This window comes from Esox lucius, chromosome 7 (genome assembly GCF_011004845.1).
Source record: "Esox lucius isolate fEsoLuc1 chromosome 7, fEsoLuc1.pri, whole genome shotgun sequence".
NCBI lineage: Eukaryota > Metazoa > Chordata > Actinopteri > Esociformes > Esocidae > Esox > Esox lucius.
In genome coordinates this window covers 12,424,235-12,440,248 of record NC_047575.1, presented here as the reverse complement: position 1 = coordinate 12,440,248, position 16,014 = coordinate 12,424,235, and the positions used below count along the sequence as shown (strand labels likewise).

At 42.2% G+C, this 16,014-nt stretch overlaps 1 protein-coding gene across 8 annotated transcripts in view; it reads right to left on the bottom strand.

The window, feature by feature from the left end:
• ltbp3 (latent transforming growth factor beta binding protein 3) overlaps positions 1-16,014 on the bottom strand; it is a 43,035-nt gene that overhangs the window by 19,812 nt on the left and 7,209 nt on the right. The window contains exon 1 of one of the 8 annotated variants that reach the window (XM_020048598.2): positions 14,544-14,666. The exons of the other annotated variants lie outside the window; for them this stretch is intronic. Coding sequence (XP_019904157.1) covers position 14,544 — 1 coding nt within the window. The 5' untranslated portion in view covers positions 14,545-14,666. Of the gene's footprint in view, positions 1-14,543; positions 14,667-16,014 lie in introns of those variants that run through there. 8 annotated transcript variants of the gene reach the window in all.

Genomic DNA, 16,014 nt, shown 5'->3' with positions numbered 1-16,014 from the left:
AGTGTGCAATAAAAGTTTTATGAAACGTATTCATCAATGCCTCACTGCTGAAGTCTATCTCTGTCCCATATTATGGCCAGGCAATAAATCCTGAGCTGAATCTCAGTGGTTTGGATTTCTTGCCCTGCAGTCTAGCATAACAGTGTCTCTGGGCATCGGTATTATGAGTGAACAGACAAAAAGAGAGAGAGACAAGGGAGAGAAAAAGAGGGAGGGTGATAGAAGGAGTGGATGGGAGAGTGTGAGAGAGAGCAGGAAGGAGAGAAAAAGACAAACTCCTTTTATTTAAGAGTGCGAAGAGAGAGAGAGACAAAGAGAGAGAGAGAGTGAAAGAGAGCGAAAGAAAGCGAAAGAGAGCGAGGAGAGAAAAGTGAGATGGCTTAGCCCATATGACAGAGACAGAGACCCACCCAGTTGTTGAGAGGAGGCCTCTTCGTGTTAGACGCCCAGCAGAGCTAAACACACTGAAGCAATTAGGCCTGGACAGCCTCGAAGTCTAGGCCACTGTGTAATAACGGGACTAGATCACCTCAAACACAGCGGGGACATCTTTAAACCAATGAAAGTCCAGGAAAAGTGCAACCGGAGAAATCCCAGCCATAATGGAGTGACATGGGGCTGTGCAGCTAATGTTTAAATGCGTAGCAGGATGGGCTGGCCTGTTCTGACGCAGCCTGCACCATAATTACACGTGACAGAGCCCTTTAACCACACACCCACAGCAGCCGGCTACATGCAGCAGCAGGTTACTGGGGAGGCTCGCAGATAACAAGGGAAAACCTGGAGAGAGAAATCCAGCCCGGAGAAGGACTTCCCATCCTCCCACACAACCTCTACAGTCCTTCATCGAGTGTTTGCTGACTTATTGTCTGAGCACAGAAAGCTGGAAAGGAATGCAGAAAGCAAAGGGAGTTATGGGGAACGTCGAAATGAGAAAAGAACAAAGACGGAGAGAGACAGGGGCATAACCTCCTTTCAAACCCCCATTAGACTGGAGAGAGAGAGGGAGAGAACATAGGAAAAGTCTACTAAGGTTTTGGGGAGCAGGTCCATCTGGCAACTCCACCATATAACAGAGAGCCGACTCGCGGGCCGACGTTCACAGCAGTCTCACATGCACGCCATCACACACTACACCCAGGCCTCCTCCATAAGAAACAGGAAAGGGACATATGAAAGATGTTGCCCTTAGGTAAAGTTGCTCAAAATTACACCCCTGTCTCCAAGAAAATGTGGGGCACAAGCCTCAAAGCAGACTGTACATTAGCTGTGGTTAGAGGGAAAGAAACCCAGGTGAGTGTTTCTTTTTGATGTGTAGAAATCTCCGCACCACGGGGCTTCACAACACAGTCTACAGCACAAACAGCTGCCTTTCCTTACCAGCAACGCTCTTGCTATCTGCTTGGATTTAGAATATTATTCCTTGGCTCAGGGATTAGCTAGTTTAGTGGAGGACCGGTGCTTGGGTTGGATATCTGACTATGTACCGCGTAAAGAGACTGCTAGACTAGCCCACACTGGAAGGACTAGGAAACCAGGACCCCGAACAAGTCCTCAGCCTCTTACAGGGTATAGAAGGGGTTCAGACAGCCATGCACATCTGCTTCCTCTATCTGAAGCTTGGGCAGTTTGAGGGACCTGGGTGTAATGCATGTGGGTTAATGCCTTCTGCAGGTTGTGTCTGAGTGACTGAGGTGGCCGTTGGACAGTTATGATCCAGTCACGATAATACTTGTTCCACTGCATCCTTGAATTAGGAAACCCAACTTGGCAAAGAAAGTCTGCAGACGGGACATTCCACGCCTCAACTGGGTGACAGGCAGCTAATGACAGAATGGCCTAGATGCTGTGAATGGCTAAAGCTAGCCATCTCCAGGTCATACTAACCAGCATAGGCTTGGTGCCTGGATACTGCCCTTAGCGGTGGAATATAGGCCATACACCACAAACCTCAGAAGTGCCTTATAGCTATTATAAACCGGTCACCAACAACATAAATGTGTCATACCCATGATATACAGCCTGAGATATCACAACTTTAGCCAATCATCAATCAGGGCTTGAACCACCCTGTTTCTAATTCTGTATACAGCACTATATATTATTAAACATGTCTTTGTATGAAACTCATAGATATACCCTTACTGGACACTTAATTGGCTACACCTGCTCATCACAAATAGCCAAACAGAAAATCATGTGGCTGCAACTCAATATATAAAGCATGTGGACATGGTCAAGAGGATTAGTTCTTGTTTGTCTAAACAATAGAATGCGGAAATCTTTTGATCTAAGAAACATAGAACCGGTCGGATTGTTAGTGCCTGATGTGGTGGTTCCAGCATTTCAGAATAAGCAGCCCTCCTGTGATTATCACTCAATATAGTCTATCGACTATACAGACTATTGACTTTACAGACCACGCAGAAAGGCATCTTTGAACACACAAGGCATTGAAATGTTAAGCAGATAGAAGTCAAAGGGTACCAGACAGGTGTACATAATAAAGTGGCCGGTGAGTGAACAATAACAGGGCCTAAAACCTAGGGGAATGTTTTTTCAATTATCCGAACATTTCACTTTCACAGTAAACCAATTGAATACCATGTCTTTTGAACAAGATTGTCTTACTCAAAGCAAGCTCTCAGGTACAGTATATTCCAAACCGCAGTCAAAGGAGTAATATTTTTTCCTATCCCACATGCTGGAAGCAAAATAAAGAAAAGAGAGGCGAAGAGAAGGACGGAGAATGGGCAAAAAAATTCTAAGCTCTTCTCGACATTCCGTTTTATGTGACAGAGGAGTGAGAGCTTTTTCTTCATAATGTCATGATTTACACTGAGACAGACGGGATGTAGGAGTTAGAAAAGCCACTAGAGGCACAGAGACAGACGGGATGTAGGAGTTAGAAAAGCCACTAGAGGCACTGAGACAGACGGGATGTAGGAGTTAGAGAAGCCACTAGAGGCACTGAGACAAACAGGATGTAGGAGTTAAGAGAGGTCAATAGAGGCACTGGGCAAACAGGATGTAGGAGTTAAGAGAGGTCAATAGAGGCACTGGGACAAACGGGATGTAGTAGTTAAGAGAGGACAATAGAGGCACTGGGACAAACAGGATGTAGGAGTTAAGAGAGGTCAATAGAGGCACTGGGACAAACAGGATGTAGGAGTTAAGAGAGGTCAATAGAGGCACTGGGACAAACAGGATGTAGGAGTTAAGAGAGGCCAATAGAGGCAGTGGGACAAACAGGATGTAGGAGTTAAGAGAGGCCAATAGAGGCACTGCAACAAATAAAGGGAAAGATGGGAAGGAAAAGGAGAGAGTGAGGAGTGGAGAGAGGGGGGAGTGTGTTAGAAAGAAAGTAAAATGCAATGGAAAAACCATTAGAGGGATCCAAATGAAACTGCCTTTTGGATTTCTCCCGATCCAGAGGGACCTTTTCAGAAATACACACCTGTCATTCTTCACCTACAGTGTGTGCAAGCTGAGACAACTGCGCACACACACACACACAGGTTTGATTTTCTATCCTTGTGGGGACAAGATGAACGATTCCCTATCCCTAAACCCTAAATCTATCTTTAACCTAATCGTAATCTAAACATTGATAACCTAACCTTCATGACTAACTGTTAACCTATACCCTGACACTTACATTTTAAACTAACCCCAATTCTAACACTAATCCCAATTATAGGTTTTACCCTAAACCTAACACAAAAAAAAACAAATTGTCAGGTGTTAGTATCTTAGGCACTTCTGTCACACTAGGATGAAACACACCCCCACACATTAGTTTAACAAACCACAAGCCATCAGGTGATTTGAGTGAATATGTCAAGTGCTTAATGGATTCCCTGGTTCCTCCCAACCAGTTGAGTTCCACTCCTTGTGCCCAGTGGGCCAAGGTTTCTACCATGAGGAGGGCATAACTGGTTATAACTTGCCTGTCCACAGAGGTGAGGTGCTGGTATGTTGTTACAGTTTTACAGCCTACATTTTTATACCAGTGTTTGTTGACATGGGGAGTGTGTTGGTGTTGAGACTGATAGTGTACACAGCCACAGATTTGTCAAACAACAAACGTATTCATAGCATAAACAGAAATACGGGGGGAAATAGATTTAGCCCAAAATATATAACCCTGTTTCCAAAGATTTGGCATAAAATACAACTAAAAACATAAAGCAATGATGTACAAATCATTGAATCCCTATATTTAATTGAAAAGAGTACAAAGACAACATATCAAATGTTGAACCAGAGAAATGTTATTGTTTTTGGAAAAAGATATGCCCATTTTGAATTTGATGCCTGTTACACGTTTCAAAAACATTGGGACAGGGGCTTGTTATCCACTGTGTTGCATCACCTCTTCTTTTAACAATACTCGTTTGGGAACTGAGGAGACCAATTGCTGTAGTTGTGAAAGTGAAATGTTTCCTTGATACAGGATTTCAGCTGCTTAACAGTTCGCAGTCTCTTTTGTTGTAATTTTCGTTTAATAATGTGCCAGATTTTTTCAATGGGATACAGATCTGGATTGCAGGCAGGCCAGTTTAGCACCCAGACTCTTTTACAATGAAGCCATGCAGTTGTTATACGTGCAAAATGTGATTTGGCACTGTCTTGCTTGAATAAGCTAGGCCTTCTCTGAAAAAGACGTTGCCTGGATGGCAAGATATTTTGCTCCAAAACCTGTATATATTTTTCAGCATAATGGTGCCTTTACAGGTGTGCAAGTAACCCATGTCATGTGCTCTAACGCACCCCAATACCATCACAGATGCTGGCTTTTTAACTAGGGGTGTCGCAAGATATCGGTATTGAAGTTAACCGTGACATTTAAAAAATGAAATATTGATATCATGTTAATAATACACATATGATAATATCATATTCACTAAGCGAAACTGAAGATGTATTTTTCCAAAAACTCTGATACCTTTTGATACCTTATTCATAACTTTTGATACCTTATTCATAACTTTTGATACCTTATTCATAACTTTTGATACCTTATTCATGTCACTTATAGAAAAATGCATGTGCTTAAACAAGGAGACAGGACCTATGCACTGGCGTTGAAATCAACTCGTTAGCCCCACTAGAACCCCCGGGAGAGATCCACAAAGACACGCTGTTTTTGCCAATTCACATGGTTAAAAGGATGTTGAGTTTTCCAAAAACTCCTCTTGGTTTTTCCATAGCTTATTCATGGCCAAACGATGCATTTGCTTAAACTACAAGTCTGGATTTATAGACTGGACCCATACACTAGTGTTTGAATTAACGCCTTTTCGTAGCCTATTCACTAGGCAATTTTTTTGTGTATTTTTCCAAAAACTCCTCTCGGTATTAAGCCTTGTGGATCTTTTGTTTAGCAGTTCATCTGGGTGCCTTTTCACTGTCCATTAAGTGTAATTGTTCTTTTTGTATGCTTTTATTTTTTTAAATGTACAGTTATAGTTACAGACTCTTTCCACCTCCATACATTCTTATTTTGTGTGTAATTCATTTGCCAAAAAGGAGAAAAAAACACATTGAACAAAACTGTAGATTAATTTGACTGACATTTTCTTTCTTCAAATTTCCTATAGATACCGTGATAATATTGTTACCAGGAATTATTTTGGCCACGATAATCGTGTAGTGAAAATCTAATATAGTGACAGCCCTATTTTGAACTGTGCGCTGATAAGAAGCCAGATGGTCCCTCTCCTCTTTAGTCCAAAGGACACAGCGTCCATGATTTTTTCATATTTTCAAATTTTTTCATATTTTGATTTGTAAGACCACAGGACAGTTTTCCACTTCACCTCAGTCCATCTTAAATGATTTTGATCGCAGCGTTTCTGGATCTTGTATGGCTTCTTCTTTGCATGGAGTTTTTACTTGCATTTGTGAATGCAGCGACGTACCGTGTTCATAGACAATGGTTTTCGGAAATGTTCATGAGTCCATGCCGTGATTTCCACTACAGCATCTTGTCTGTTTTTAATTCAGAGCTGTCTGAGGGCCAGCCAATATAGTTTTTTTCATACAGAGATTTCTCGGGATTCTCTGAATCTTTTAATGATATTATCTACCATAGATGATGCAGTGTTGGGGAACGTTACTTTTCAAAGTAACTAATTATAGTAAGTTACTAGTTACATACTAGTTCCCATAAAGTAACTAGTTATGTTACTTAGTTACTTTGTGTAGAAAGTAAGGCGTTAAGTTACTTAGTTACTTTATGATAAGTCCATTGCTTCTATATTTTTTGTTGGTCACTTATGCCCAAAAGGCACAGATTTAATGGAACTTCAAATAATTACGTAGTCATTATAGGTATTGCATTTTCAGTGTTATTCAACAGCACCAAACATTAGCCTATCAATCATTATACAGCAAGAGTGACCAAACCTATTATCTCATGTAATCATATACCATAATGCCAAATCAATAAATTATTTTGTGTTGCAAGTGCCTCCACATTTTCAGGCCAGGCTTATTATACAGCCTATACAGTGGAGAGAACAAGTATTTGATACACTGACGATTTTGCAGGTTTTCCCACTTACAAAGCATGTAGAAATCTGTCATTTTTATCATAGGTACACTTCAACTGTGAGTGATGGAATCTAAACCAAAAATCCAGTAAATAATTTGCATTTTATTGGATGATATAAGTATTTGATACATCAGAAAAGCAGAACTTAATATTTGGTACAGAAACCTTTGTTTGCAATTACAGAGATCATACGTTTCCTGTAGACCAGGTTTGCACACACTGCAGCAGGGATTTTGGCCCACTCCTCCATACAGACCTTCCTTCAGGTTTCGGGGCTGTCGCTGGGCTATACAGACTTTCATTTCCCTCCAAAGATTTTCGATTGGGTTCAGGTCTGGAGACTGGCTAGGCCACTCCAGGACCTTGAGATGCTTCTTACGGAGCCACTCCTTAGTTGCCCTGGCTGTGTGTTTCGGGTCGTTGTCATGCTAGAAGACACAGCTATGACCCATCTTCAATTGGTAAAATAACTGATTACGTCCTGTCCCCTTTGCAGAAAAGCAGCGCCAAAGAATGATGTTTCCACCTCCATGCTTCACGGTTGGGATGGTGTTCTTGGGGTTGTACTCATCCTTCTTCTTCCTCCAAACACAGCGAGTGGAGTTTAGACCAAAAAGCTCTATTTTTGTCTCTTCAGACCACATGACCTTCTCTCATTCCTCCTCTGGATCATCGGCAAACTTCAGATGGGCCTGGACATGCGCTGGCTTGAGCAGGGGGACCTTGCATGACGGCATACTGTGTTACTAATGGTTTTCTTTGTGACTGTGGTCCCAGCTCTCTTCAGGTCATTGACCAAGTCCTGCCGTGTAGTTCTGGGCTGATCCCTCACCTTCCTCATGATCATTGATGCCCCACTAGGTGAGATCTGGCATGGAGCCCCAGACCAAGGGAAATTGACTGTCATCTTGAACTTCTTCCATTTTCTAATAATTGCGCCAACAGTTGTTTCCTTCTCACCAAGCTGCTTGGAGATTCGAACACAGGACCTATTGGTTGCAGGTCAGCATATCTAACCACTATGCTATTTAACAAGGGGTAGTAGGTCAGTCAGTAACTCCCTCACTCAGTAAAAGACATTTCCACTTGCGTGGTCCAACAAAAAGTAATGCTATGAAAAAGCTACGTAGGTTGCACTGAGGGAAATTGAGTAACGTGTTATTTATTTGAAGAAATAACTAGTAAGGGATTACTTAAATATAATAACTAATGCGTTAAATTACTTGTTACCTTTAAAAAGTAGTCTGATTCTATAACGCATTACCCCCAACACTGACAAGATCCCCTAACTCTTTGCAATTTTACGTTGAGAAACGTTATAAAAACAGAAGGCAATGATGTGCATATCATTTAAACTCTATATTAAATAGAAAATAGTGCAAAGACAGCGTTATTCTTAAATTGTTGCACTGTTTGCCCGTGCAGTCTTTCCCAGAGTGAAAGACTCTGCCCACATCTTTACTTCTGACAGACCCATCCTCTCTGGAATGACCTTTAAATACCCAATCATGTTATTGACCTGTTGCCAATTTACTTTATTAGTTGTGTGATATTTCATCAGGTTTAGTTTTTTAGCATTACACAACTTTTCCAGTCTTTTGTTGTGTCTGTCCCAACTTTTTTGAAATGTGTTGCTGGCATCAAATTAAAAGAGGGCATATGTTTTTCTAGAAACAACAAAACATCTCAGTTTCAACATTTTATATGTTGTCTTTGTACTATTTTCTATTGAATATAGGGATAAATGATTTGCACATCATTGCATTCTGTTTTTATTTACATTTTACACATTGTCCCAACTTTCTTGGAAATGGGGTTGTACTTCAGCAATAGGTTTAACCTCACTAATTCAAGTCCTGAAGCAATGATCTGATCCATTTCCAAGGCCAACCCTGAGCAGCGACCATTCCATTTCCTTTCCACTGATCCAAAGACCCAGGAACAAGAACAACTCCCCTTTCAAATAAAAGCTCTCTTATCACTGCACAACCGTTTCCACAGTCCATCGAAATCCACCAGGATATACACTTCCCTCACACATCCACAGGAGAATCTCCAGCCAGTCTGTATTGAGTGTGCAGAGGAAAGTGAAGGTGTGTGTGTCTGAGCATTAGTGGGCATGTATATGCATGTGTGTGTGTATGTGTATGAGGCGCCCTCTGCGTGCCCCTGTGGTTTAACTGTAACCGTGGCCACCCACCCACGTCTGTCTGGAAATGACGCAGTCCTCATCAGGCTCCTCCCCCAACAGCCTCCACCTCCCAAATCTAATATACCGCTCAAAATCACAGCTCCATGCTGCCCTTGAACAGTTAGTCTAATATAGTGGTTCCCAACTCCGGTCCTCTGGTACCCCCAACAGCACTCAATTTTGTTGTAGCCCTGGACAAGCACACCCAAGTAAACTAAATGAGAGCCTGATAATTAGTTGACAAGTTGAATCAGCTGTGCCTAGCTGTGGCTACGATGAAAATGTGTACTGTTGGGGGTACTTGAGGACCGTAGTTGGGAACCACTGGTCTAATATACCGCTCAAAATCACAGCTTAATGCTTGAACAGCTAGTTTACGTTCAGTGAGCCATGAAAAATGTTAGATGTTACATAGAAGACACACTTCAGATCACTCAGTTGCTGTGTAAAGGCTGGCCAGCTTCCCAGTTCAATGTTTATCAATGGTTAACTATTATCTTCAGATTTGAATTATATGTCCAAAAGGCATGGCATTATAGAAAAACAATACTATACCATTATTATAATTATTTTTTTAAACTGTAGTCTGCATTATTTGACAGGAAACATGACATTGTTTATAATAATGCTAATGGTAATCATGATAGGGATGACACATGACCATTCAATTCCTTCAGACCCACTTCCAAAACACCATGCAATGAACGGTGATAAAAACAGCATGAAACTATAACAACAATCATCACCTCTACTGCCATCAAAACCGCACAGCTACAATAACGAGAGGCTCAACGTCATCTTATGACGAGGAAGAAACCACATCCCCAAATATGCCTGCGTGACCACATACCGCACACGCCGAGCGGCCCGGAGGACCGAGCCAGACTTCTGCACCGGTGCCTGAAGCCCACAGTAAATGACATAATCACTGGCTTTTTTAAAACGGAGGCCTGAGAAAGTCTCCCCCACTTCCTTCTACCAGGCTAGCACGCCGCCTGGGACCTGGGGCCTCTGTTGACTGACTGGGCTGGGCTTACTGCACCCCTGCATGCCCTCAACACCCAGCATCCGCCCCAGATCGGCTTGGCACAGAGCGCTGCAGCCCTGAGCTATCCAAACAGGGCCTGTTCCAACGCTCAACAGACATTTGCAGAGTCACTAAATGATTGCTGTCTTTAACAGTTGACTGGCACCAGAGGATCTTGCAGAAGTCTTGGCTCAGGATCACGCTGTGTTGTAAAACACCTCATTGTACCTGAGTGTTTATTTTGACTCAGTTGGGTAATGGAACCTTTGTGTTTTAAATGTACGCGTGAGTGCTGTTCCTACAAACGAAAATCAAAGATGACAGATCAGGCTGGTGGAGGGAAACACTGGAGTTACTAACTTCAGCGATGCAGTAGAACGACCAATCAAAGCTCAAGGACAAGTTAAGTGGCTGTCAAAGGTATTTTGATATTTAGAGTGTCTCACAGTAATCAATAGTGAAAAATTAAATTGCTAATTGTTCCAAAATAATAATTACTAATATAAACCAGAAAATAACTGATTACAAATATAAACCAGAAAATAATTGATTGCATAAGTATACACCTCCTTTGCAATGACACACCTGAATGAGGTGTGGTGCAACTGACTAGCTTTAAAATCACATTATTATTTGAATGGAAACCACCAAGGTATTTCACACGTTTTCAGGTTAAATACAAATGTCTCTGGGAGGTCCCACAGTTGGTTAGTCAAATGCATGAAATATGACAAAAACTAATCTCCAATAAGATTATTCAAAAGCACTATTTACAGGCAGGATACAAGAACATTTCTAAAGCATGTAAAATATAATTAGCTTAAGTAAAGTCCATTAGCAAGACATGGAGAGAATACGGCATAAATGTGAATTTCTCTAGAACAGGCCATCCTGAAAAACTAAGCATTCGGATGGGAAGGATGCTGGTCAGAGGGTTCTGATCAGGGGGTTCTGGTCAGGGGGTTCTGGTCAGGGGGTTCTGGTCAGAGGGTTCTGGTCAGAGGGTTCTGGTCAGGGGGTTCTGGTCAGGGCTCACCAAGAGGCATATGACAACTCTAAAGGAGTTACAGTTTTTCATGGCTGAAGCGGAAGACTGTTCATACTGCAACAATTACCCAGGTGCTTCACAAAATGACCTTTATGAATGACTGGCCAAAAATGGTTTGCCCGAAGGCATATGGGAGACTCTGAGACCACGAGGAAGAAGATTCTATGGTCTGATGACACCAAAATAGAGTTTTTGACCTCATGGCTGAAGGCTTTTTTTTGGCACAACTGTACATCATCCTGAGAACACCGTCCCAACAGTGGAGCATGGTGGTGGAAGCATGGGGATGTTCCTCTGCGCTTGGCCCTGGAGAGCATTTGCAGATAGAGAGCAAAATGGATGCAGCAAAGTACAGAGAAACCTGTGGAAATGTGCAAGAGACCTGGAACTTGGGAGAAGATTCTTCTTCCAGCAGGACGATGCCCCTCTGGAGTGGCCAGTCAATGGCCTGACCTCACTCCAATTGGGAAGAAGTAGAAAATTGCTGTTCACTAAATGTCCTCATCCAATTTTTGCAAAGAACAATGGGTAGAAATCGGCATGCCCAGATGTACAAAGCTGTTAGAAACCTATCCAAAAACATGACTACCAAATATTGACTCAAGGGGGTGAATATTTGTGCATTCAAATATGCAAATTCTGTTTTGTATTTGTAATTAATTTAAAACCATTTTATTTTTACTTTGACATTATGGACTTTTTCGTAGTGGACATTTTGATTTCATGCGGTAACTCAATAAAATGCGGGAAAGTCCAAAGGGGGGTGAATACCTTTGAGAGCCACAGTAAGTAGAAAAGACAACAGAAATAACAGCATGTACATAAAAACGTGATTTCGAAAGAACACATTTTGGCGTGAAATAACTCAGTTCTAACCAAATCCTTCGCAACTTCAGATCCTCTCACTACCTTTCATCTCCAGCGAGGCGATGACAATGCAAATAATGCACTGTGTGCCTGTCCTACTCTGTAACTGCCCAGACCCATCACTGCTATCCCTGATTGCTCAATGGGCTTATTATGACATGTCATGGAGGTATGTAAGGCTGTTTCCATAGCCAAGAGGTAGGCATGAACCCAGTTTAACCTGGCAGCCCCCCTGCGCCAAAGTTATTTTAACATCTGGAGAGAGAGGTACTGAGACAGAGCAGAACAGAGGAGGAGACAGCGATAGAAAGACAAAGAACGAGAGAGGACAGAGAGAAACAAAGAGGGATCGAGAGAGAGCTCCGAGTGAGGGATGTTGTCATGTAATCACTAGGCTAAACCCACTGTCCCTCGGCCCTGTAGTCTAACAGCAGGCCAGGTAGTGAGGTGCGCTGACGCTGCATCCAGCAGAGCTGATGTCAGGCGTCTGCCTTGGCCTGGCTGTATTGATGTCACGTCAGCCCTGAGCAGGGGGTGGCGCGCCCCTCAGAGGAGCTGCGCTGGCTCAGGCTACGGTGTCTCAGGGACGTCTCCGCCAGGCCTGGTAGCAGCACTGTTATTTTCTATTTACCCTGGCTAATCGCTATGCAGCTCCAGAGGTCCGGCGGGGGTTTCGGTCTCACAGCGCTCACATTCCACTGGCAAGCTTTAAATAACTACTCCCTTTCTGCCCACGATAAGTAAATGGGATGAAAGCGTGTTAAAGATGGCATGCCAGGGGGTTTGTTTGCACCCTTGCGCCTTTGGTTGTTTTTTTTAACCTGCTACAAAGTGTTGATTTGAATAGAGCGAGTGACAGGAAAGGAATAATCTTGTGAGAGTCAATCTGAATCCGTGAGAAATCCCCATTTGGATTACCAAACAGACAAGGGACTGTGTGTGTATGTGACCTGAAGGGTTGCCCTGGTGTACAACAGATATCATCAAACACTGGGATTGGACTGTAGATCTACACTGCTAATGACCTAAAATAACCTGAGGTATTTTCCCTCAAAATGAGAGCAATCTAAATAAGAGAGAGACACCCCGACCGTGCATTCATAGATATTAAAACACAGCCTTGACAGAAAACTGATGAGACAGCGCCCTCCCCCCACACACACACACACATACACATACACACACACACACACACACACACACACACACATGTGCATGCTAGCAACACACAGCATAAATGTAGAGTTCACCGAGGTTGAGGCTCATGGGGATCTATCGCAATTATTCATATGACAGGCAGTCATAACACACACACAGTCAGGGCCCCTACGGCAGGATAATGTTAAAGGGGCCCTATGTACTAATTACCAGAAGACTTCTACAGTTACTGTTTTAAGTTGATTTGTCAAATATATATACTTATATATATTTACTTATATTTTGTCTGAGTGCCTGAGATACTCCCTGTCTAAACTGTATTACAAGTTGATCTAATAGTTTGTTTTGACTTCTAATCTCCATACACTCCCTCTAGACATTTGCCGTATGGTCCTTCCCACCCATAACTACCATGGACTAGCTGGTACTATCCTGGCCTTGTTCGGTAAGGGGAGATGAGGAGAAGACAAGGCAGGACTCTTCAAGTTGTGTCATTGTTTAGAGGTGCCCCTTTAAGGCAAAAAAGTTCTACTTTGGTCAAACATGGTTTTGGGAGATTTGGAATTGGAAAAAAGAATTGGAAAAATGTAAATGGGTTTAGATGTTCCTTCATTGTAAAATGTCTTTCAACACGCCATCCAACCCCATAGCGTGTGGACAATATGTGAAATAGCTGTAATATGCAGTCAGTGCCCAGTTCCAGATAAAAATTCCTGTTGCTCCTTTAACTCCTTGTGGATAAGGTCTCTCTCTTCATTTTGCAACAAAGAAACTTTGAAGGACATACAAACAGAACGGTTGATTTGACTTATGGCATCCTTAGGTGTGCCAATCCAAGACTGGTTCTAAAACAGGTGGCTTCAGTTTTATTTCGACCTGCAAAAAATTATGAAGGAACCGCTATACAATAACATGTATACAGTGTCAATTTGGCCCACCTTTCAGCAGAAAACCGCGTGTTAGGGTTTCGCCCCAGAAAATGATGTTCAGGTATCACCATACAGTTCTGGCCAAAGGCATTGACCACCCTTGCACATGCTCTTCCAATATCTAAAATCGTCTTTAAAAATAGGTTCAATTGACCAAAGTATTTGGTGTCCACCATTTTTTATTTTACTGTTGACATTGCAGAACATTTAAGATTCAGGACCCAATATATACTTTTAAATAAAGTTTAAACTGACAGTTTGGATCACTCTTGTGCAAATTGCTCTCCCACATCTGAAGGGTGCCTTCCAACTGCTGTTTTTTAGATGTCTCCACAGGTTTTCAATAAGATTTAGATATGGATTGACTTCTGGCCGCTTCAGAACATTTCAAAGTTGTCTTAATCTATTCCTGTGTGTGTTTTAAAGTGTGTTTGGGTCAATGTTCTGCTGGAAGACCACTGACCTTTGTAGGAGACCCAACAAAATGATTTGGTGTTTTGTACATTTCATGATGCCATGAAAGCCCACCAACAAACCTCAATAAACTTCCTCCTTGTTTGACTGTGGGGAAGGTGCTCTTTTCTTTGAAGGCTCTGTATCTTTTGTCTGAAGGTTAGCTTTAATCTGTGTGGCAGTTGATCAACAAGCTGTATCCACCATTTAAACAATCACTAGCTGTTTTCTTTATTTTCTCCAAGCTCATTGTGGTACACAAAGTGACACTAAACTGGGTATTTTTCATATTTCACGCACCTTCAACTTACTTGTGAGGTCTGGGGTCGCCTATGGTTTTTCTTGCTTCTCCTTTGTTTTTGTTTTCATTGTTTTAGTTTCCTTGTTGTTCTTTTTGCTTTTTCCCTTATGCTTGGATCTTTGTTTTCTCAACTGGGTATTACTGTTTTGGTTTCACTTTGTAACATTGTTTCAGTGTTTTAAACGTAGCCTTTTCTCCTATATTAGTCCTAATGAGTTTCACCTGTGTTTCTGTTCACCTGCTCTCTAGTAGTTCCAATATAATTCAGTTCTGTTTTGTAGCTCCTTTGTGAGGTACTGATTGACTTTTGCCAACATACTGAGCCTTTTGTTTAGCATACTCCTAACAAAAACTACCATTTAAATATTCAGAGTTTTGACCTTCTCCACTTGGCTCTAGCCTTGTGATTTTTCTTTTTTATTGTCTACTACGTTTTTTGACGTACCGGTTTGGACCCCTTGCCTGCCTGTTTGACTTTTTCTGGTTTTGTTCAACTGCAAATTTGGATACAAAAGATTCTTGATTTTTAACAGTTTTCTTGAACAAATAGTGTATTACTTGAATAAAGTGCACAGGTGCTAATACTTTTGGCCACAATAGTAGGTTATGGATGTGTTTCAGATCTGGAATCAGTTATGGGGGAGGTTTCTGGGTTGCCCATGTTTTCCACAGCACCAATAACTTGGCATCTGACTAAGAAATGTGAGTGAGTGAGTGTGGGGAAGAGCAGAGGGCTCTCAACAGGGAACTAAAGAATGTCTCTTAACAGGGACAGCTAGCCTTGGGGTGCTCCAGTTGGGCTTGTTTAGCTGACTTGTCTTGTCCATCCGGCACTGAATACAGGGGAGACTGATACAGGACAGCTTGCAGCAGGGATGAGCATCTTGCAGCCCATGTTTGTAGGTCCATGGAACAGTTTTACTAAATCCAGCCTCCTGAGACTTAAGTAAGCTCCGTCTCAACAGTAAGTGAAGAAATGTTGTTGAGGTTAAGGGGGTCCAGTACTTCCCTGTATATAAATTTTTTGACATACAGCCAGATCAAGAGAGATTCAGAGCCAGAGTGTTAAACCAGTCAGGTCTAGTTGATTATACAGATGGTGTGCATGACGCTGTGGATGCATCGAGGCATGACGTAAGACCAGCGTCACTATGTAATTTGCTACATACACTATCCGATTCAGTCAACAACAATCAGCTGATGTGGAGGGAAAACCATCCAAAGGTCTTCATATGTTTCTACCAATGTTAACAGGTATCTATCACTCTGACGCAGTGTCAGTGGCAGAAAATAAATCCTGGTGTACTTTTCACAGCTCAACACTTGGGGAAGGTGCAACACTGAGAATGAAACAGTTTTTACTAAATACAACAGGACATGACTAAATACAGCTAATGCTACGCTGAACTGGGCTTGACCCCTCAATGTGTCTCTAGTCTGAGAGAGACTGGGCTTGACCCCTTCAATGTGTCTCTAGTCTG